The 24,030-nt window shown below is 41.6% G+C and overlaps 1 protein-coding gene across 1 annotated transcript; it reads right to left on the reverse strand.

The window, feature by feature from the left end:
* Window positions 1-5,537: 5,537 nt before the first annotated feature.
* On the reverse strand, window positions 5,538-8,189 carry LOC149256411 (uncharacterized). Its single transcript, XM_089460738.1, has 2 exons — window positions 8,053-8,189; window positions 5,538-7,952 (listed from the first exon to the last, which is right to left on the reverse strand). The coding sequence occupies exon 2, from the start codon at window positions 7,915-7,917 to the stop codon at window positions 6,412-6,414; it is 1,506 nt and encodes a 501-aa protein (XP_089316864.1). The 5' UTR covers window positions 7,918-7,952; window positions 8,053-8,189; the 3' UTR covers window positions 5,538-6,411.
* Between the last annotated feature and the right edge of the window lie 15,841 nt (window positions 8,190-24,030).

Consider the following 24,030-nt stretch of genomic DNA (forward strand, 5'->3'; position numbering starts at 1 on the left):
GCTTGGAAGGGCTAACTTGGTACTTGGAGGAGGACTTAGTCTAGGGTTTGGGCCTTTGTTGTCTCATTTGAAGCAGACTCTATAAGAAAAGAAGAGTTTCTGGGTTTTCCCCTTGGAGAGGTTTTGCCCTAGCTTAGAGCCTAACTTTTATGTCCACTATCCCTATTATTTTGCTCTTAATATTTATTTGATGAAGAAAATCTAATAAAGAAACACGAGAAGAATAATAAAGTTCACCAACAAGTATTAAGGTTAACGAAAATTGAAATAATCGCTGCCATTTTGCATTTTCCAACATGAAGTAGTTAACCAACGTGTTAAAATAGAAGGTCGAGTTATTTGTCTTCTAGTATGAGTTATGTTGGGAACAAGATGAAGAGTTTGAGTTAGCCTCCTAAATTTTAGGAAGGACAAGTTAACACTAGCAGTGAGCCTTTGGTAACTTATGAACCACCAATTTGACATACCTAATATAGAACTCGCTAATTTTAGCCATTAGAATCACTTTAAAAGGAGCGAAGGCACAAGTTTATTCATTGTTTTGGTGAACACAAGTTGGTGAGACCAAGCTATAGGAAACACAAGTTTGTGTGTGGAGCTTGTGGGAGTTTGAAGAAGGACGAATTCCTTGGATTAGGAGACGAGGATCAAAGTACAAAGCAAGGGTGTTTCAACTTAGTGTAAGTAAAGAGAACACAGTGGTTCTCTAATGAAACTTTATTGTATTGTAACAGATCCATTGATCATTCTTCTTCAATAATTATTCTCAATAACAAGCAGATGGTTTTCTTAGTTGGGTTCCCTAGACAATTTTGTGTTGTTGAATTGTGTGACTGTGCTTTTATTTCTTTTCCTATTCCGCTACATCTAGTAGAGAAATTTTGTGTTTATGTGAGAAGACTTTTTTTTTAATGATTTTTCATATTAGCAGATCATAATTTCGTGGATTTTCTATGAACAACCCCTGCCTTTCCATATTCTTTCATTATCACATTGTTTTCATTATTGACAAAGCAATGCATGCATTCATTCTTTTCTTATAAGCAATGCATTGCAACTCTAAGCATTTTTCTTTTAATGCATCTTTAAACAATATCATAAAAGTATGTGTGCAAATGTTGGTAGTAAAACACACTATCACTATTTATAGTGTGTGTATTCAAAATTGTTCATGATTTAGCTACACAAATGCAACAAAATTTCTAATTGTCTTTTATCCCCATAAAGACTCAAATGCCATGAGTACAGAGTAAACAACCACAGAGATATATGGGGTACATGGCACTTATGATTGAGGTGATAGACTCAGAGCCTTATTGCTACAAAAAGGCAACCTCTCAGCAAGTATGACGAGATACCATGGTGGAAGAATATTCCTTTATCATGCATAATGACATCTAGGAGATTGTGCCAAGACCAGTTGGCAAGTTAGAGGTTGGTTCACATTGGGTGTATAAGATTAAGCATGTAGCTGATGGGAGTGTGGAGAAGTGTAAGGCTAAATTTGTGGCCAAAGGTTTCTCTCTGGTCAAAGGGATAGACTATGATGAGGCGTTTGCACTAATGGCCCGATATGCTTCCATCAAGACCATACTAGCTCTAGCAGCACAGATGGGGTGGAAGGTCCACCAAATCGTAGTGAAGACTTCCTTTCTTAACGAAGTTGTTGAGAAAGAGATATATGTTGAGCAACCTGAGGGTTCAAGACTTTTAGCAGAGACACACATGTTTGCAGGTTGAAGAGAGCTCTGTATGGGCTTAAGTAGGCACCGAGGGCATGATAAGCCCAGATAAAAAGCTACCTTCCAGGATTGGGCTTAACCAAGAGTGAAGTTGACCCTAACTTGTATTATATTGTGGTTGGGGGGCAGCCTCTCATTCTTGTATTGTATGTGGACGATTTGATACTGACAAAGGACGAGAACCTCATCAGTGACTATAAGAGAGATCTTGTAGAGGAATTTGAGATGAAGTATATATGGTTGATGCACTATTTCCTTGGGTTGGAGGTATGGCAGGGTGATGGGGAGATCTTCTTGGGAAAGGGCAGGTACACACAAGAGATTCTCAAGAGGTTCCACATGCAAGAGTGTAGGCCCATGACTACGCCTCTAGCCAGGAACTGGAGGAAGGTGGATGCTACCAGAGCAAAGCGAGTTGATCCCACACTTTACAGGCATATCATAGGGTCATTGATGTAACTAGTGAACACACAACCAAACATTCACTTCACAATCAACCAGTTGAGCCAGTTCATGGATGAACCAACCAAAGTGCATTAGGTTGTTGCCAAGCATGTGTTGAGGTATCTCAGAGGCACAACAGATTATGGGTTGTTGTACAAGCAAGTTGATGGTGTGAGGATTTAGAGCTTCACATATGCAGATTGGGCAGGGGGTTCAACAGACAGGAAGAGCACTTCAGGTTGTACTTTCAGCGTTGGGTCAACAGTTGTTTCTTGGTTCGACAGGAGGTAGAGATTAGTTGCACTGAGCTTAGATGAGGTCGAGAACATGGTTGCCAGCTTAGCAGCTTGCGAGGCCATATGGTTGAGGAAGCTACTAGTTGGGTTCTTCAATTAGAAGTTAGAGCCCACAGTCATACACTGTGACAATCAGAGTTGCATCAAGCTCTATGAAAATCCAATGTTTCATGAGTGCTCCAAACACGTCGAGATTCAGTACCACCATATCTAAGATTGTGTTCAAAACTTCAAAGGGGTAAAGTCAAACTCCAATACGTGCCTATAGAGGATCAAACAATTGGTATTCTAACCAAGGCATTGGCAAGGGGGAAATTTGTTTACTTCATAGATAAATTGGGTGTAGTACAAAACACCTTTCTCTATAATAGGGAATGTTAAATGGAGTTAGAGGAAGGGTTCAACTAAATATAGATGTGCACTAAATTTGGCAAAGGGACCCGCAGGTGGGCCAAAGGCACAATTTTACTTTTTCTCAATATTTTGACTTAAGAAAATTTTAATTTTCCTATAGTCAAAAAGTGAAATGATCTCAACCATCCATTGAGATTTAATCTCAGCCATTCGTGGAGATGGTGGGACCAGGTTGACTTCAAAGGAGGGAAAAGGGAGCAGACTTGGCTCACTATGCACTAGACAACTTGTGTTTTCAACTCAGTAGAGAGAAGGGTGTTTAGTTCAACACCTAGGATTTTCAGATCAACACACTAGGGCAGGAAGAGAGGCCGAACAGCCTCAAGAGTATTTTCCAGCCAGCATACACTTCAGCCAGGGCTGCATTCAGGCGCACAGGAGGGTTGTACAGGCCTATACGAGTCTGTGCAATGTGCACACAGGCAGGCCGAGTAGGAGAGAAGTGCACAGACTAGTTGTGTTGTGGGTTAGCAGCGTGAAGGGAAGTTTTCCCTCATACTTGTAATCAATATCTGAAGATTTTACTGAGCATAATAAGAACACACAATTTTGCAGGTTTTCCCCAGTTGGGGTTTCCTGGGTAAAAATTTCTGGTGTTAAATTTCTGAATGTACTTGTGTCTTCAATTTTGTTTTTCTGCTACAAATAGTTCAGTTAGTAAACTCAATATATTTGATGAATGTATGTTGAAAGTTCAGTTGCAGTTATTTTCACTTCAGAAAATTCATTGAATTAGTTGTTGGATTTTAAAAGGTAACAAAGTTTGTGTGACCAGCTGCTGAGTAACAGAACTGTGGGTAGTTTCAGTTTGTAAGCATAGAAACTAGTTGGTGTTGTTAGCCCTATTGGGGATCTGTGGATCTTTGTGCTGCATAATAGGTTTACTGTTTACGGTCAAATTAGCACTAATTTACAGTGGTTGCTTGAAGAATGAATGGCTGTTTGAGTATCTTATTACACTATTTTTGCATTTAATAAAAGGTCATTACTGTCTTATAGATTGATGAATATTGCAACACTGTTATGATTCATGAAATACAATTCTGTCATATGTTTATTGAAGCCCTAACTCAGAATTGCATCCCAAGGGCAATCCCGAAAAAGGGACATTACACAGCGAAAGTTTTGACCTTCACATTTTGTATTTTGAGACGGGGGTTTGGGATAATTATATTTCCCATTAAAGGGGGTTATTAGCGTGGTAACACTCAATAAAGTGTTGTTAAGAATCCTGATGTTACAAGGTTAGAATAAATGTCAATAACCAGCACTAAATATAGAGTACTTGAAAAGGTAGTTATATAACTACCGATTGACGTATAAAATAAACCTATGGCAATGTATTCAATGACTCCTTTATTAAACACAACTCATTTTCCATGTATCTGGCTCATTGTCATATTTAACTTTAATAGATGACAACCACACTCTCAGAATATTGTCAACCAAATTGAACTAGAGCATATATTGTCTATAAGTTATATGTAACTTTCGACTTAAAAGTTAAAACTATATGTTGAGCACACCCATTTTTTCACCAAAAATTCCATGTGGTATAGTAGCATACAACATGAGTTATGTTGTTGCTGGTATAATAGCATACAGCATGAGTTATCTTTTGATTGCTAACTATATGACACAGCGAATTGCTACATGCAATTAGTAGGGATTGTGCAATCTTCTGTGCAGATTTAGACTTATTAACAGATCAAGAAGGTAACTAGTCTAAGAATATGATTACATTCATAATGATCGAAAGTACAATGTATCAAGGAGTAAGTGCTTGGTTAAAATAAATAACTAAAATAAAAACATATAAACATCTTGAACACCATCAAAAGTTAAATGACCTAATTTTGAAAGAGAAAGCTAGACCAAAAAAAAGAAAAAATTGATATAAAGAAGGTAAATACTGGAACAGGAACAGTTATTAAAGGCCTAACAATGGAAATTAGGACACAAGCTTGAAATGAAAACCAGTATCCATCAATACTTCCAACTCTTTATGGGTGCTGCTAAATTGCATGGTGTCAAATAACATGACGGCTTTTCGAGATATTTGGTCATCTACATAAAACTAAAACTGAGATTCCTTTTGTATAAAGATAAGATTGATGACTTAAGGATCAATACCTTCATGTATAAAGTAGGGTGCATCATGGCTGCTCCCGTCATTCTGGGACTTAGAGCCCGAGTGCTTACAAAGAATCATTGTAATTAACTCTGCATAAATGAAGGGCTGCACCATAATAGAAGATCCAAACTCCATGATAACCTCCAGTCAAAAGAAGAACTATAAATCCACTGTACCATACCAGTTATACCAGAGACATCCATATTCTCTTCCAGTTAAAGAAGATAGCTGAACAAACTGTACTTCAACCTTTAAATAGGAATAAGTCATACCAACAAGTGCCGCTATCTGGGTGAATGAGTCCCAATGCATGTTCTTCTGATGTGCAACTAATGTAACTGAGCAATACAAGAAGCAGTTCTCAGAAGATTTCCTCCCACACAGACCTTGTTCAGAAATGGCAGATCTAAGATGTCAAACACACAAATATTGGATAGGAACTAAAATTTGCTCCCTGGTTTGCAGGCTTTCAAAATAGCATTTACTTCTACACCACCTTCTTCCAAATTTCAGCTAATTCAATGGAGAGTGAACTGCTTGACTCATAACAAAAAGCCAGTAATCCTGGGGGACACAGGTTGCACAGGTCAGTTAGAGCAACCCGTCCTGCATGACAGGCAGTTTATTGGATTCCCACTAAAACAATTACTTTCTAAAATTTACTTAGCTGTTTGAAGTAGGCCTACAATTAAGACCCATCGAAAGTAATTACCATTCAGAATTTCTTCCACGGGCTGTAGAGGGATTGCTAACTAATTAGAGTCATAAAACCTTAATGAAGCAGACAAGACTCCAGATGGTTCATTGAAGCAATAGTTCATTGAAGCAAACCGTCAGGATATACAACATTTGGAATAGGAATCTTGGAGGCATAAACGTGGTTGTGAATTACAAATCACCATCAGATGGTTAAAAAGCCATTTTGTGATTTTGAATTCTCTCTGTTTTTGCTGCTCTTCTACATGGATGTAATAACCACGTGGGATATTATTAATGGCCATTCGGAATCTGTCGGAGTAAAAACTTTTTTATGGTGATTTGGTTGTATATTAGCCATGTAGCATTGGGTAGAAGGTAGACAATTAACAGTTATCTAATATTCTTTTCTTCCCTCCTATAATACTGAAATACCAAAGCTGAAATCTAAAGAGAAAACAAAAAAGCAAATACCTTACCCTTTCCAACTGAAAGCCTGGTCTAGTCCACTTACTTTTGTAAGCCACTAAACTGAATACGAATGGTACATGCATACCAATTGAGGTACCCCAAACAATCAGACCTGCCCACTTTTAGCTCAAATTATTTTTGATGTACCTTAAAGATTATTTTTCCTGAGGATGTTAACTTGAATACCATATCCTTCCGGTTAAATTTCATTTCTCTATGTAATAGAATTTTCATTTGAACCATCACGGGAAAGCTTTGTTAATACAGTCTGGGCTTCTTTTATTCTGCCTGCACTGTGAAGAGTATCAACCAGAATCTTGCATGACTCTGTATCTGGAGCACATCCTTTAGATGTCGATTGATTAAAGGCTTTCAGAGCTTCATTAACATTGCCTGACCTACAAAGTGCACTTATAAATACACTATAAATGTCACTATCTACAATGTAATCCTTGTCAAGCAATAAGCTAACAAGCATATATGCTTCAGGCACCTGCTGCTTTGAACAAAAGCCATTTATCAAGGTACTGCAGGTATTGATCTCAGGTAAGCAATCTTCTTTTAGCATTGCACGCAAAAGCTTCAATGCTTGCAACATCTCGCCTTTCTTAGAAAAGCCCTCAATTAGAGTCCTGTATGTTTCAAGATCAGGCACCCCTCTATTTTTCACCACATCATCAAGGACCGTATTTGCTTCATGCAACATGTCCTCTTTACAGAGGGCATGCAGCACATGTGTATAGATAGCAGTATCAGGTGCATTTCCCATTTTGCACATTCCATCCAGAACTATTTTTGCCTTTGAAGCCTTGCTTTCCTTGCACAACCAACCAATAACAGCAGAGCCATTCTCAAGCCCAAGACTAAAACCCTTCTGTGACATCTCATCGAAAATGTGTAGAGCTTTCTCTGCATCTCCCTTTTTGCAGTACCCCATAATCATTGCAGTATACGTGGTGGCATCTGGTGGATGACCTTTACAAAACATTGTCTTCATAAGCTCCTCGGCTTCTGACATTCTCTGCCCATGCCTACAAAGCCCACACAGGACAGTGTTGAAAGCAACAAAATTAGGCATGCAGCCCTTTGTGGGCATTTGATTCAACAGATTTCTAGCCTTATCAATCTCCCCTTCCTCACAAAGAGCACTGATTAGTAAATTGTAAGTTCGAATATTTGGCACAAGTCCTTTTTCAAGCATCTCATCAAAAACCTTGATACCATCATTTACCGTGCCTCTACTGCAATGCCCAGAGACTATACTCCCATAAGTGATGGCATTTGGACACAATTCCTTCTTCGTCATCTCCTTCAAGACCTCCATGGCATCTTCAATCTTCCCGTCTGCACAGAGACCTTTGATAATGGTACTATAAGTCACGACATCAGCTTTCCCACCGCTGAGCAGCATTTGAGTCATCATATTCCTGGCCTCCTCAATGTTGCCCGCATTGCAGAGGCCATTGATGACAGCATTGAAGGTGAACACATTGGGCTGACAATCATCCCTTATCATCTGCTCCAGATACTTCATTGCCTGATCCACTTTCCCTTGCTGACAATACCCATTAATAAGTGTAGTGTAAGTAACAATATCAGGCATCAATTCCTTCTTCCTCAACATCTCATCAAACACTTCTGCTGCTTCAGACAAATAACCCTTTTTACAAAGCCCATCAATGAGGGTATTGTAAGTGATAATATTGGGCTTGCAAACCATGTTTTCAAACACGTTTTTAGCATCATCAACAAGTCCTGATTTGCACAAACCTTTGATAAGTGTGGTGTAAGTTGAAACGTCAGGACTAATCCCATCAGATATCATTTGGTTGAAAAATGTCTGAGCGAGCCTTACCTTATTGTCCTTCACCAAAACACCGAGAAGGGTATTGTAAGAGAAGACTGTTTGCTTCATCCTCATGGCCTTCATCCTATGAAACCAGTGAATGGCTCCATTAATGTTTCCCGCATCCCCATATCCCTTGATGAATTTGCAGAGAACGAAATCCGTGCATACCCCACTTTGCTTGAGAATTGTCTCGGCAGTGTAGAGCCTGCCATGGGAGATGAGGTGGTGCATGATAGCGGAATAGGAATGCTTGTTGTGCTTGAAGTGGGGGGTTTGGCGACCTGCCCACTGGAAAAAGCGCAGAGCCAAATCAACATCTTCTTGGGCTTTAATTACCTCCAACACCACCCGAGTGTTGAGCTTTGAAGCAAATCCGTTAAGGCAGTGGCAGTCCTCGCCCTGTTGGGGATTTTTCTTGGTTGCCTGAAGAAGGCAAGAGATTGATCTCACTAAAGAAGGTATGGATGCAGATGAGTTTGCCCATTGGGTTTTCGCTACAGCGTTTGCCATCGACGACAGTTCGCAAAATACATAATGGATGTCAATAGATATGAGGGTCTCTCAACGAGATAGGAACCCAAAAGATAAGTTGCTACTTGGAGTAAATATTACGCAAAAAAATAGAGCATGAAATCGAATTGTATTTCTGGGCCATGAGGTATGGTTGGTTTTTTAAGAAAGGAAAATGTTAACTTTTCCTATTGATAAAAAAAAAAGAGTACATGGGCAACTATAGACCAATATTTTTCATGGAAGGAGAGCAAGTAATTATATAATGGCTTTGCATGTACAAGTGGTCGAAAAACCATCAACAACAATGGTATATAAAATGACATATAATGGCTTTACATGTATAAGTTGTCCAAAAACCATCAACAACAACTGTATATAAAATGATATATAGATAACTTATAAAAGAGAAACATATGTTAATTAAGATATTTAGATACAAGTTCAGAGCTTTAGTGATACTAAATAAGATGATATGCATAGATGACTCGATTATATCTCAAGGAATAGAAAAAGTAATGTAGCATTCACATATGGGTAACAAAAAGCATGATGTGGTTACTCCATACGAAGTTCCTAACTCATAGATAGATGTATTCTCTCGCGTTTCAATAATAAGTTGCCTTGCCTTTCTTCAAAAACGATGGAACCTTCTTCTGAATATAAGGTCTTCTTAGATAAGAAATTCGTTGCACTGTTTCATTCCCTATGAACATGATGAAAAGGGAGGAAAATGAACTTTTCCCTCGGATTCCATGAGGTGTGGTTGTTAACAAAGAAACAAACAATCAACTATGTAATCTAGGATGTAGAGTGTAAGCGTTATAGCTAGTATTATGAGTAAGTTTTGAATTTGAGTAGGGGTTCATAAGTTTTATTATGGCCAATGCAAAGGCAATTTATGTCAACAATATATTAAGAAATTTTGAAAGAGCCCCTATCTTAGGAGTAAATGCCAATAACTTAGACACTTTAGCATTGCGCCAATAAATAGACACATCTAATAAAAACTACATTAAATCACACAAGTAAAGAATAAGTGATACTAGCAAATATAGTATAAATTAGAGAATAATATTTATTTAATCATTAGCATGTTAGCCCATTGTAAATAGAATAAGGCTTAATAATTTAAAAAGTCCATATATTTGTGAGTGAATATTACACTCTTAAAGATGGTCTCAAAGAGGGGATTGAACTATCGAGAAAACTCATAAGCTAAAACACAACATTTCAACTTTATTAAAATTCTTTCTATGAAAAGTAAGATGCTTAATTAAATATAGAAAATTCCCATAAATGGATATATTCGGTTTTTACAAATATAATAGTAGCATTAAATTCAAATGACTAGTCTCTATGCACTAGCAAAGTAGCTCTATTAGTGCATAGCCGCAATTCATTAATGAACCTTGGATAATTGCTTGGGATTTCATTATAGTTATTTAGTGAAAGGGAAAAAAGGAGGATAATAAGATAATTGATGCAACAAGGCAATGACTGCAAACTATGATTGAACACTTTCATATAGTGAATATCATTCATCAAAATGGATTGTTCATGAGGAACAATAAAAGAATTTCACAACTTATTGTTGAAAGATTGATCAATTCTTAGTTAGTGATCATTTTTTAGCCAGTCTAAATCTATCTACTAAATATCTCACTCTTTTAGGAGCAAGTTCATCTAGGTCTCATATGAACCCAATTTTGGGACCTCATCAAATACGATATTAACTTAATGCTCCAATATGCTAAATGCTCCTTTAAGCTGGGAGGCAATACCAACTCTCCCTTTCTAAATCTCATTCCAAAAGAAGTCAATCCCTCATCCTTTTATAGATTTTGGCCTATTTCATTTTGTAACTCTTCATACAAAATAATGACCAAGAACAATGCCTCTTATCTCCAACAAATTCTTCCTAAAATCATTTTTTCTAATCAAGGAGGAATTTTGCAAAATAGATCATTTTTTGACAATATTATGTTGGTGTAGGAAGCTCTTCACTCCAGCTCCTCAATGAAGAGAAATGCATGATTATTAAATTAGGTATAGCTAATGCATTCAACGAGGTATGCCACTGCTTCCTATAAAAGGTTCTGGCCCAATTTGGATTTGGCTCTGAATTCATAAAATTGATTGTTGCTTGCACCAATGCACCTTAGATATCTCTATTAATCAATGGCCAATTGACACATTTCTTTCAAAGTAATAGGGATTTAAGGTAAGGATGTTCCCTATCTCCTATGTTATATGTAATTGATATGTAAACTATCATGGATATTCCACTGGACAGTTCGTCACAACAAATCTGATAATATTATATTATAAATCTAGAAATTGTACACTATTACAATTTCATTTAATTTCTAGATCTGTAAATTGTATTGTAATTAGTGCATACATGCGAATAGAAATTATGAAGAAAATAGAGAACGATAAAATAGAGCTCACACACACATAAGACACAAGATATGCTATGGGAAACCCTTTCGGGAGAAAACCCAGCTGGAAGGTGAGGTTGCTTTGCTCTCTTTCTCTGCTTGGAAATATGGTTGTAGGTACAACGAAGTAATGTTTGTGGCCCATGGGCTGCTACAATGCAAAAATCCTCTCTGTATGCTCTACCTCCTATCTCTCCTGGCTATCTTTGCTCATCTATGGAACAAAATGCTCTCGAAAGAATGGAATCCCTCTTCCCCCAAGTGGCCCAGTTATAACACAACTCGATAACCTACTAGTGGTTAATTTTGACTACATCGTCTCTTAACTAGAGTTACAATATAGACTCTTCTAGAGTCTTTTACATCATAATCACGTGGTTAGCCCCTTTTCCATGAATAATGGGTGCTGACACGACATCCTCCCAAACTATAGGTGTGAAAACAGGAAGGTCGACTTCTAAGTGGCATAACTTTTGCATAAGGACTCTGATTGACGTGCTTGTTGCACCGTTGGAAATATCTATATGTGTAGAATAACACGAAATGGTGTGGTGATAAAGCAATAAATTTTTACCCCCAAAAAATGTCATTTCGTGCCTTAAAACACTTCCGGAAGGTTTCAGACCTCGTTTTGCCAAACTAGGTCCCGCTGGTAAAAACGTTCCCATTAGTTGATTCGTCCGCTTTTTCCACTCCAAATGAATTGAGATGGATGAAAAACAATATAATGATCCAATATGGATCACACCTCCCGATTTTGGGAGAATTTTTGTCCCCAAAAACTTCTACTTAATGAGGTGAGCAAATTTTTCCTCCACTTTCTCTCTGGTGTACCATTTAGATTTGCCTGGAAGTTGTCCCTTCAATCCAATCTGTCAAAGGTCATGTTGCCCCTTTCTTTTAGTTTTGGACCTCTTCTGCAAAACTTTATCTTTTGTCAACTCTCCCGAAGCATATGGTGTCAAATCCTCCATAGAAGGCAGGACATGTTCCTCTTCCTGATCTAGCATGGAAGGCTCATAGAGTTTCAGATTCTCTACATTTACAACTGAGTAAATGCGCATATATGGTGGTAAACTGAGTCAATAGAAATTATCACCCACCTTTTCTAGTATCTTAAAGGGACCATACCTCATAGCCTTTATTTAATTACCATGCATTTATAGCCTCTCCTTGTTCAACTGTTACCATACTTTGTCTCCCACCTTCAATGACTTCTTTGTTCTATGTTGATCATTCCTAGACTTATACTTCTCCTGTAACTTCTGCAGTGTTTCTTGTACTTGTAGATGGATCTATATGATATTATCTATAAACTTTTCAACCCTTGAAGCCTCTCATGTAATATATTCCCTCAGTCCTCCTTGTTTCCCATATGCAATATCCAAAGGCAAATGTGGAAAATATCCAAAACAAGTCTCAAATGGGGACTTTCCTGTAGAAGTGTGGACTGCTCTATTATAATAGTGTTGTATATATACCAGATTTTCATCCTAGGTCTTTAGATGCTTTTGGTTGTATCCCATCAGAAGTTGCACCAAAGTCTTTTTGACTACTTCTGTCTGCCCATCTTTCTGTGGATGGAATGTTGTAGATCTCTTCAACTTTGTGTCCATCTTTTCCCACAATGTAGTCTAGCATGTACTAAGAAATCTTGTATCCCTGTCTAAAATGATGCTCCTTGGTATCCCAAAGTGCACCTAGACCTATCCAAAGAACAATTTTGTTGCTTCTTGCTCGTTGATGGTGTTTTTGCAGGGCATCAGAACACACATCTTGCTGAACTTGTCAACTACCACAAACATGTAGTCATGTCCCTTCGTGGTTTTTGGTAAACCTCCCACAAAGTCTATGGAAATGTTTTCCCAAGGACTAGTAGGTATAGGTAAGGGATGTGTTGGAGAGGTAAATCCCCTCTGCGGATAGAGGCGATCCCTACTAGCCCAAAATGGGTCTAGCAACAATCAAACAATGCTATCATGCAAGTTCCTAATTTCAAATTAAAGGTGGATTATGAGAACCTACTTGGATTCCAACGCTAGTGTTGTAGAAGAGTTGACACTCTCGTTCCTTTGCTCCGGCCGGTCACGATCCTCACAATCTCTGTGAATGGACACCTGCACATGCAAAGAACGACATGAATACAAGCATAAAATCCAATAGATGCAATTATATATTAGTTAGAAAAGATATAACTCGAACATCATCACAATGAACAACAGGAATGGAACCATAATGATAGTCATCTATTATTGATAATCAACAAAGGAGTATACACCCATAGTTCTGACGTCAAATCCTCCTTTGGCTGGGTGATCAGCTACATATGTCCTGCAAAGCTTGCCGGGATTGGGAACAAGCCTCTCTCTCTCTTTGATTATGAATGCAAAGAAGACTCTTACAGCAATCTCTCAGACTTCTGACAGTATAATTCTCCCTATGCTCAAAACTAGCTTGTCAAATGCACCAGAACAAGCTTTTATAGATGGAGGAGGAGGAAGAGATACAATGAATCCAGACATCCATGGGATAAGCATTATCCTCGAAAAGCTATTATGGATAGAGATACGATGAATCTCGACATCCGTGAGATTGGCATTATCCTTGAAAAGCCTCATGAGTCGAAAGGAAAAAACTTTCGGGCGTGCGTTTGTTAAAAAGCTTTCCCAAACTTGGTTGGAGCGGGTAAGACTCTGAGACAGAGCGCCAACGGGTGCGCCCTCTTTGGAGAATTTCCCCCATTGGCGCGGGTGATACACTGTGGATCCGCGCTAATGGAAAAAGGGGACTTTTTAAGGATATTCTGCAGGATATGTCTTCAAGGCATATGAAGTCCATACTTAGGGGAACATAATGCAAGTGTTTTCAAGTTATGTCACTTCTCACAGGTCCCGGAATGAGTCCTCCAAAGTGCGGGAAAGGGGTAACAGGGACGGTGACAAATGGTGAAAAATTACTGTGTAACAGATGCCCCCTAAAGCATGAGGCCGGAGAGAGAGAGAGGGGTGAAATGCTTTACAAGAACACATTCAGCTGCCACCGGAGAATCTGCATAGAGAGATACAACTGATAGCTCAAGTACATGATATATGTGGTATGGGTGCAACCATCCATAACAGAGTACATAATAATCTAGATCCATGGTATGAGCGCAGCCATCCGGTGAGGATCTATGAATAGACTCAGGCATGGTCGCAGCCATCCAGTGAATGAGTCATGTAACAATAATCCACAAAATCGCAACCTGGATTCCAACAGACAAAATCCATGGTCTTGCGCTCCATCTCGACCCGAACAAAAGTACAAGTTCAAGCATGTGAATACATGAGTTGAAATCAAACATGCATGAACATCGTCTGATTACTAGTCAATAATGAAAACTGTTAACAGACGCGAGAGGTACCACCAATAATGACAATGGCCCTCAAGGTACTATAGGTACAATCTACGGCGTGTGAATCAGTGAGCTGGCATTGAACACCCGTAGAATCATTCGATCAGAGGCCAATGATGAAAACCTCACGTCGAACACGAAGAACCTGCCATTGAGGCATGCAGGCTCCAAGGCACCGGAAGGGAGTCTCTAGATCAACTTCCTGGATAATGAGCTGAAGTCGACAAGAAGTGACCTTGATCGAAGGTAGGCCATACTGTTTCCCACATCATCGACACGAGACAGAGAAAGAATGTTGTGGTGGATCAGAATTATGTGAGCTATCAGAAGGAGGTTGTTATTCTGCAGAGGTCAACTTCTCCTGAACATATCGGCGGCACGACAGTGGAATTGGCAATATTTGACATCAATGGATCAAAGGTCATGGTGACGAGGCAATGAGCAGATGAGAGGTCAAACAGGATTACCTAAATCCATGGAGGCAAGTGAAAAACGAAATGAGATGTCCCCACCCATACAAGAAAGCAGACAAGTGCCATGTTCAAGAGCGACATACTGCCGACACGACAATAATTATGGTTCCATTTTTTCCCACCATTTCTGGCGAGTACCCCAGTTATTTTTTATTAACAAGCTTGACGGGGATAGCATATGCTTGTAACATCATTTCGATGGACTCCAATGTCATCAAGTTTTAATGAGTCTGACAGAGGAAGAACTCGGCGTCTTTTCATGTTTAGAGAGTTTGAAAAGACAGCAGAAAAGAAAACTCCAAGGTTGTCCTTTTTCGTAAAGTTGTGTCTCTCGAGCCCGAAAAAGTATAAAACAATGCTCGAAAGAATTTCCCGACCATTACGATCGAGGAGTACTTTTCATGAGTAGTGATTTCGACCTGAAAAAGTAAAAAAGTGATCGAAACCACGTCGCTTCGTAACCGTTAACGAACCTGAAACGACAAAGGTCCAACGATCTTTTCGTTTTTACACGGTCGGAAAAGAGTTTAAAGACGACCGCCTCTTATTTACGTTTAACGAGTCAAGAGGGATAACTCGGCGATCTTTTCATGTTTTCAAGTCAGAAAAGAGCTGAAAGATGACTCCACAATGACTTTTTCGTGTATTTACTGAGCCCGAAAAAGTATAAAATACAACTCGTTTCACCATCGAAGTTGCGTAAAAGACCTGTCGCTGCACAAAAAGCAAGCGTAAAATCCATTTTCGACCAAAAATATATTAAAATATTCAAAAGGTAACTTTTTAAACCTAAGTATAAGTCAAAAAGTTATAAATATGGTGAAAATGGTAAAAATATAATCACTTTTACTTTTTACCTCTCTGAATAGTAGCAGTGGTTTGTTTGGGGAGTGAACTTCAGACGGTGATTACAGCCAATCCGTGCAACCATTCGGGATTTCGTCGGTTCCAGGTAAGAGGCGATTCCCTTAGCTCCATTTCCATACATTTTTTATGCATTTTTCTTCCTGATTGACCTCTGCAAGAGGGAAATTACAAAATTTAGGGCTTCGCCCATTAGCGCGGGTATCCGGCACGGACCCGCGCTAATGGGGAGATTTTTCTAAAAGGGTCGCGCTCATTGGCGCCACTGTTTTGGAAACAGTCGCGCCAACTGCGCAACTCAATTTTCCGCTTAAAATTCCCATTGCATTTTGAATTTAACTGGATTACAAGTTTACCAGTGATCTAATTGTGGTTTATGCGTTCTCGTGGATGCAGAGAAACAGGCAAAATGGTAGTAGAATGGAAGGAACGAGAACATGATGCCGAGGATGCTTTGGCCCTTGAGGATGAAGGGTGCATGAACGCCCTAAGGGACTATGGGCTTAAGAAATTCTTTCTTACGCCTTACATGCACGCTCAAACAATTCATAATTGATCTGTGGGATGTTGATGACCAAGTGTTCCGTTTACGGGACCAATTGTTGGGGCTCGATGTGTCCGATGTTTACTTCATCACGGGGTTATCACGGAGAGGGGTGAGGCCTATTTTGATCGGGAGTAGACCTTCTAGGGAGAAGATGACTGAAGTTCGAGACCGAGTGTGCCCAGGGGCGCAATTTGGAAAGAACAGTGCAAAGGTGGATATTCCCACCGTTCTGGACTTGGTTCTCAGGGTGATACTATTCACCATTACTCGAATTGCAGGATTGTAGGCGCCCCATGAGGCAAGCAAGAACCATCTTCTGTTGGCCACAGAATGCCTAAATCCTACCATCTTTGACTGGGCCACCGAAGTGACTACTAACATCAAGAGGCAGCTTACAAAGTGCAAGCGAGGAAAGGTAAAGCAGTTTGGGTATGGTTCGATCATGGTATCGTTCTTCTTGGAACGATTACCAATTTTTCAGGGACAGGGAGCTATAGTGGCTGATCCTTTGCCACGAGAGCCTAGGATGGCTCGCTGGGCAGCACTGATGCCCAGGGGAGGAGGGGGCCAGTAGATGTCCTGGAGGCCCGAGTTCTTCATATGGCTCCGCCGTCAGCTGATTGTGGTGGAGGATTGGCCCTATGCAGGGACTGACTTTACCGGAGACCCAGATCTCCCATTGCCCGAGGGAGAGGAGTGGGACGAAAAACTGGGTAAGATCTCTTTTTGTTTTTGATGTTTTATATGTTTTTTTTTTTGTTAATACATGTTTGTCCTAACAACAATTGTATATACATGCAGATTTTGGCCTAGAGCGACCAGTTGGCATGTCTCCCATCGCTCGGAGGAACCAGCCCGCAGCCGACCCTCAGGAAGAGGGTGCCGAGGGGGATGAACTGATTCAGAATCTCGAGGGACTCGCCCGAGGGATTCCTGATTATGCTAGACTGGGAGATATGCCATTAGCATACCAGAGGCACATAGTGGGAGTGCCTAATCGTGTCCATCGTTTGTTGAGACACTTGGTGCGCGCGGTGTTGTGCTATCATGAGCACCACCGGGACTAGACTCCTAGGTTTCCTTTTCTTGCATATTTTTTGAGAGAGATGTCGTCTCCGGATGTATTTGAGAGGAACATGTATTATTTTTTGGACTATATGATGCACGTGGTGCAAACATTGTGACACACACATATATATACATATGCCTATTTCTATGGTTTTATTATTGCGCTTTATATGCTTTCTTGTATGATGTTTTACATATTACGCAAATGTCTATCTAATACATGGTTAGCCAATGCATCAGTTAATGTGTTCAATTGTCTCGGAATATGCTGATATGTGATGAAATCAAAGTTCCTTTCTAACAATCTCACACGTAAATACAACCTTAGAATACGATGGTCTCTGACGGAATATCGCCCGTTGAGCTGGTGGACGACAAGTTGAGAGTCTAGGTTCACTACCAATGTACGAATGCCGAGATTAATTGCTTCAGTGAGTAGTTCAATTACAGCACAATATTCGGCGACATTGTTAGTGGTATGGCCCAAACACACACCTTGAAGATCTATCAACTCACCATGAGGATCATAGATCACCCACGCCGCAGAGGACAAGTTGCGAGTACTGCGGCAGGCACCATCAGCGAAACCAACATAAGGTGCATCAGACATCTGCACAAGAAGCGAAAGAAACAATAAGCGGCAGTCACGCCTTCAAAAATAAAACACACACACACAACACACCTGCTAAAGTACATGTATGTACAAAACAAAGTGTACAAGCATCACGCATAGTACTTTTTCAAGTACAACCCGTTTCGGGGCTTCCCGAGAGGGTTCCCTTCATAGTCAATTAGCTCGTAGGCCCCTTTTTGCAAAACTTTCTTGACAATGTAAGGACCTAGCCACATAGGCTCGAGTTTTCCTGCTCCCAGCTTATCGTTTGCCTGATCGTATAGCAGGACTAAATCTCCCTCAACAAAAGAATGTGGATGGACAGTCTGATCGAAGTGAGTCTTGACTCGCTTCTTTTGTGCTTCAATGGCCAAAGAGGCTAGGCGACGGGTCTCATCTAGCCGTTCCAGGTAAAGAAGACGTTCTTCTAGCGGAGTAGTGTTGGGAAGTAGTTCGACGGCCGATTTTAATGAAGGGATTTCACACTCGATTGGAAGGGTAGCCTCTAGTCCATAAACTAGTTGAAATGGAGTGAAACCAGTGTCATCGTTCACGGAGGTTCGGTAGGCCCACAAGGCAGGGAACAACATCAAATGCCAGTTAGACTTATGCATGCCAATGGTACGTTGAAGCATTGTAACCAAAATCTTGTTGATAGCTTCAACTTGGCCATTAGCCTGAGGGTAGTAAGGAGTCGAACTATCGTGCCGTAAGCCCAGCTGGGTTGTTAGTTCCATCATCATATGATTACAGAAATGCTTCCCGTGATCAGTGACGATGGCTTGAGGGACGCCGAATCGCAAGATAACATGATTGAACAAGAATTGCACCGCTGTGTGACCGTCTTCAGTTAATGTGGGCATCGCCTCGGCCCATTTAGTGAAGTAATCAACGACAACGATAATAAACACATGCCCCCCCCGGCCGAGCGAGGGTTACAGGTCGTATAATCAATGCCCCATTTTGCAAAAGGGCCGACGGTGACAACAGGGTGCAATGGAGCGGGAGGTGCTCGCATCTTCCGCTGGTATATCTGGTACTCATGACAAGAGCGGACGACAAGAATGCAATCCTTAAAGATAGAGGGCCAAAAGTAGCCAGCACGGAGGATTTTTTGGGCAGTGGCATATCCGAACATGTGACCACCACAGGCGCCAGAGTGGCAGTTATTCAAAACACGCTCAGCTTCCTCGAGAGTTAGACATCGGCAGAGAACAGAGTCAGCGCCGAGGCGGTATAGTGTATCCCCAATGATACGGTATGGTTGAGACTGATGACGAATCCTTCGCCGAGCGTCTTTGGACACGCCGGGGTGAAAGGAGGATGTTTGCATATATATGATGATATCCCCGTACCAGGGATCGAGGGTGCTAATGAGAAACAAAGTCTCATCCGGAATATGATCCTCTGAGTGAGAGGGCGTGGAAGAAGATGGCAAAGAGCAAAGTAACTCAGTGAATACAAGGGATTTCTTGGACTTGGCAGTGGTAAATTCCAAATCGAACTCTTGGAGGATGACAATCCACTTTGAGTACTTGCCCCCCAGCAACTGGCGTGACAAAATGTATGTCATGGGGTTGCAATCAGAAATCACGGTGGTAGTATGCAGCAGAATGTAGTGACGGAAGCGTTGGACAGCACAAACGACGGCCAAAGCCAACTTCTCGACATAAGCATATCGAGTTTCTCTGTCTAAAAGGTTGCGGTTGAGATAATATACAACATGCTCAGTGTCATCATCGTCATTTTGAACGAGAACCATGCCGATAGTGGTGTCGGCGGTGGCCAAATACAGAGTGTAGTCGCGATGATAGTTCGGAGGACGGAGCAATGGAGCGGAAACAAGGAGAGACTTGAGACGCTCAAAATATTCCTGAGCCATGGTATCCCAATGGAAAGGGACATCTCGATTTAGCAATCGTGTGAAACCTTTAGCCACCTCAGCATAGTTTGGAACGAATCGTCTCAGAAAGTTTGCTTTACCCTGTAAGCTTTGCAATTGCTGTAAAGAAGCAGGGGGAGGAAGATTCAGAATAGCCTCGACTTTAAGGGGATCCAAACGGATGCCCTCTCGAGAGACGATGAACCTGAGAAGTCGGCCGGATTCAACGCAGAAGACACATTTGTGAGGATTGAGTCTGATACGGTAGTGTCAACAGCGAAGAAAGATATCGCGAAGGTGAGTAGGGTGGTCCTGACGTTTGGCTGAATGAGCTGGTAGATCATCCAGGTATGGCTGTACAATGTGGCGAATGTCATGAAAAGCGTAAGACATTGCACGTTGGAAGGTAGCACCGGAATTTTGAGACCGAAAGGGAGCTTCTTATAGGCAAAAGTGCCCCATGGACAGATAAAAGCGGTCTTGTGTTGATCAGCGGGGGCAATATCGATCTGGTTATACCCAGAAAAACCGTCCATAAAAGAGTACATTTCGCTTCCGACACACTCGTCAATAATTTGATCAATGAATGGTGTGGGGAAATTATCTTTAGGATAGGCTCGATTAATATCACGATAATCGACACAAACACAGATGGTACCCTGTTTTTTATTCACAGGCACAATGTTGGAGACCCAATCTGTGAGTGGGATAGGATAAATAAAACCAGCTTTAAGAAGCTTTTCCACTTCCGCCTTAATAGCTGCAGCCTTGCGGGGGTGTACAGGGCGTAAACGTTGACGAACAGGCTTAGCACCCGGGTACGTGAGTATCTCATGCACCACTATGCTAGGATCAATGCCGGGCATTTCTTCGTAGGACCATGCAAAGACGTCATGAAATTCGCGAAAAAGATTGGTATAGAGTCGAATCTCCTCCGGAGTACAAGTGACTCCAATGTGAAGATGTTCAACAATCCCTGGTTTTGCAGAGATGTCTATAGGCTGGGTTTGCGTGATGCTCGCCATATTTCCTTCAGAGGACACTCGATAAACTTGGATAGGTGTTTGAAGGGTTTGAAATGGGAGACAAGGAGCAAACCACTCGAGACAAGTAAGCATATCCTATGGGCAGGGAGAAACGAGGAACGATGGTGAGAATCATGCCAAGGAGGTTCCTCGGGAGACATAGTCTCAATAATGGCTTCGTCAGAAGGGAATATTTCTTTTAAAGGGTCTGAAGAAGTCTCATCTCCAAGCCATGAGGATGGAGCGAACGAGTTGGGAACCTTGCTCGAAGGGGCAGGTTCAGAAGAGGGAGCCGATGCAGCAATGATTTCGACGTAGTTGAGCTCGGCAGGACTCAACGGCATCTCATCGTCCCAAGATTCTACTTGATCAGTTGGAGGGAGGATCCACGGATCAGAACAAGTAGTAATCATATTGACGGAAGCAACGTTAGGAGGTGGGAGCGGAAAAACACCCATGAGGGCAGGATCTTTAAAAACCCCGGCTCCCAGACTCTCATATGATTTGGAGGTATGCTCCACAAAAGGAATGTTGCCTTCGGAAGAGGAAGCGAAGAATGAAAGTTGATCGACGGTAACAATCTTCCCTTGATGAGGGAAATGGATGATACGAAACAAAGATGAAGCTACAGCTTGCATTGCGTATGTCCAGCTACATCCGAGAAGGAGGTTGTAGGTAAGATTAGCATCAACAACTTCAACTTCCATCTCGACCGTCTTCCCTTCCAAAGAGATGGGCAAACGTTGGAGTATACCATAGGGACGGGATGCTCTTCCATCAAAAGCTTCCAATGTTGTGGGAGACTGGCTCAGTGTCGGAGAACCAATAGCTTTCCAACAGGAAACAGACATGATGCAAGTTGAAGCACCTTCATCAATGACTGTACGATGAATTGTTTTGGAATTAATAATAACCTGTATGAGGAATGCGATTTGGTGAGGCAGTCTTGGCGTATGGCGTTCCAAGTCAAAAGTAATCAAATCCAAGTCGGCCGGGTCTATGCCACCGATAGCCGATAGCAAGGACTTCCTCTGAGAAGGGCAGCTTTGGAGAACTTCTAAAGCGGACATAGCCGACGGAGTCTGAGCTAAGTCCTCAACAATATTGTAGTGTTGTGCAGCACGAGCATTTGGGTTGTAAGAAGATTTCCGGAGTACTCCTTTTGGAGGGGGTCGAATAGGCGTCTCAGTGCTAGGTCTCTCGATGTGGAGCGGGCCTGAACTGGATGGAGGAGCACTAGAGGGGACCTCAGGCTCTTTCCCAACAGATGACGGATATTCTTTTGTTCGAGTACTGATGTGGACAGGTATCGTTCCAGCCATAAATACTTGAGAACCGAAGGAAGATGGAGGTTGAGAGGGGTCAGCCACCATTTGAGTTTGTTGCGAGGGAAAGGGTTCTTTGAGCACCACAGGATTCCCAGGGGCGCCTTTCAACAAATGACTAACTTCGGACCGCCTAGGGCAGTCTTTGGTATAGTGATCTTCATCACAGATAAGACAAGGATACTTGGGTTTGCGCTTGGCAGCTTCCTCGGGCGGAGGTTTAGGAGAGTCCTGTTTAGGTTGATCTGGCTTATTCTTCCCTTTTCCTTTCTTCTTTCCTTTCGAGGCTTTGTCTGCCGTGGTGGACTGGACGACATTGACCTCAGAAGTAATATTCGAATTGGGTGTAGCCTGAGAAGTGTGTTCATTCGAAGCATTTGATTTTTTCTTCCCAGGATTCGCGGAATTTTTCTTCGAGGATGAGTTAACAGAACCAATAATACCGTCAACAGTTGGTGTTGGCGAGGCTTTGGATGTTCCTGGTCTCGGGGCATCAGGCAAATAATCATACAATGTACCAGAATGAGAATAAACCAAGTCAAGGTACTAAGCACGCGCGATAGATTGCTCTTCAGTGACACATGCCCCCATGGCAATGTCCCGTGCTATTGGAGGAATGAACGAAATCGTAAACCAGTCGGTAAGAAGTTGGTCGGGAATCCAAAACTTGATCATACGTCGACGCCGTCTCCATTCATGGATATGATCAGAGATATGCGTAGCTGTTGTCTATCTTAAGGATGTCAGGAGGTGTGTACCCATTTCATATCGAATGGGAAACTGAAAATGAGTGAGAAATGCCTTAGCCAACGAGTTAAAATCCTGAAAGGATCCGCGAGTGAGCTCAATATACCACTTAGCTGCAGAGCCAGTGAGAGTCCTTTGAAAAAGGTGAAGATGAATCGAATCATCAATCCACGAATTGGATGAACACCACAAGTGATAGGTCATGACGTGAGCTTGAGGATCTTCATTAGCTTTACCATCGAATTTGGGACAATCACCGGGAATTTTCGTCGGAACCGGAGGCCAATACGGATTATGGAGAATGGGATCATTGGTCAGTTTGGACACATCCGGTAATTCTAAGGTTGCTAAGAAAGGTAACTGAGGATTGAAGGACATCTGGGGCTGTGGGTAGGATGGAGCACCAGGGTTCCAACCAGCTGGCGGCTGCCCCCATGGGCTTTGTCCGGACGGATTTGGCCCCATAGGGTTTTGTCCGTAGGGATTCTGGTTCTACCCCCCAGCATTCCATGGATTACCAAACTATCCTGCAGGAGCACCATACGGTTGCGGATAATTCTGATAAGGATTTGCCTGCAGTTGTAGATAATTTTGATATGGGGCAAACGAAGGTTGCCCTTGGGGTTGCTAGTAACCATAAGGTGGCTGGACTCCATACTGAGTTTGAGAAACAGGCTGAGTTTGATAGACTGGTTGGGATTGAATTCCAACTTGCATTTGAAGACCAGATGGGGCCTGGGGTCCAGCGTGGGGAAAAAAACCGGGTTGAGCAGTGCTAGAAGGATGTCCTGTAGGTTGGGCTATCTGGCCGGAAGGATGACCTAGTTGATATTGAGGTTGGCCCACCTACCCAGAAGGTTGTATTTGCTGGGGGTGGAGTTGTTGTTGCACAACTGAGGGTTGCCCTGACGGACTAGATGGCCGAGTGGGCTGGGCAGTTGGTTGGCCTAATTGGATTTGAGGCTGGCCGACTTGCCCAGGTGCTTGACTATACTGGACGGTGGGTTGACCAGCTTGTCCAGATGTTGGACCATACTGGACATTAGGTTGGTTTGGGTGAACATACGATTGACCAATTTGTCCAGTAGGATA

The sequence above is a fragment of the Pinus tabuliformis genome, chromosome 7, assembly GCF_031772625.1.
Source record: "Pinus tabuliformis cultivar Carrire ecotype Pingquan chromosome 7, CPIR1, whole genome shotgun sequence".
Classification (NCBI taxonomy): Eukaryota; Viridiplantae; Streptophyta; class Pinopsida; order Pinales; family Pinaceae; genus Pinus; species Pinus tabuliformis.

Coding starts and splice junctions, on each gene's coding strand:
- LOC149256411 (XM_089460738.1), bottom strand. CDS start 7,917: ATGGTTTGCAAGCCCAATATTATCACTTACAATACCCTCATTGATGGG.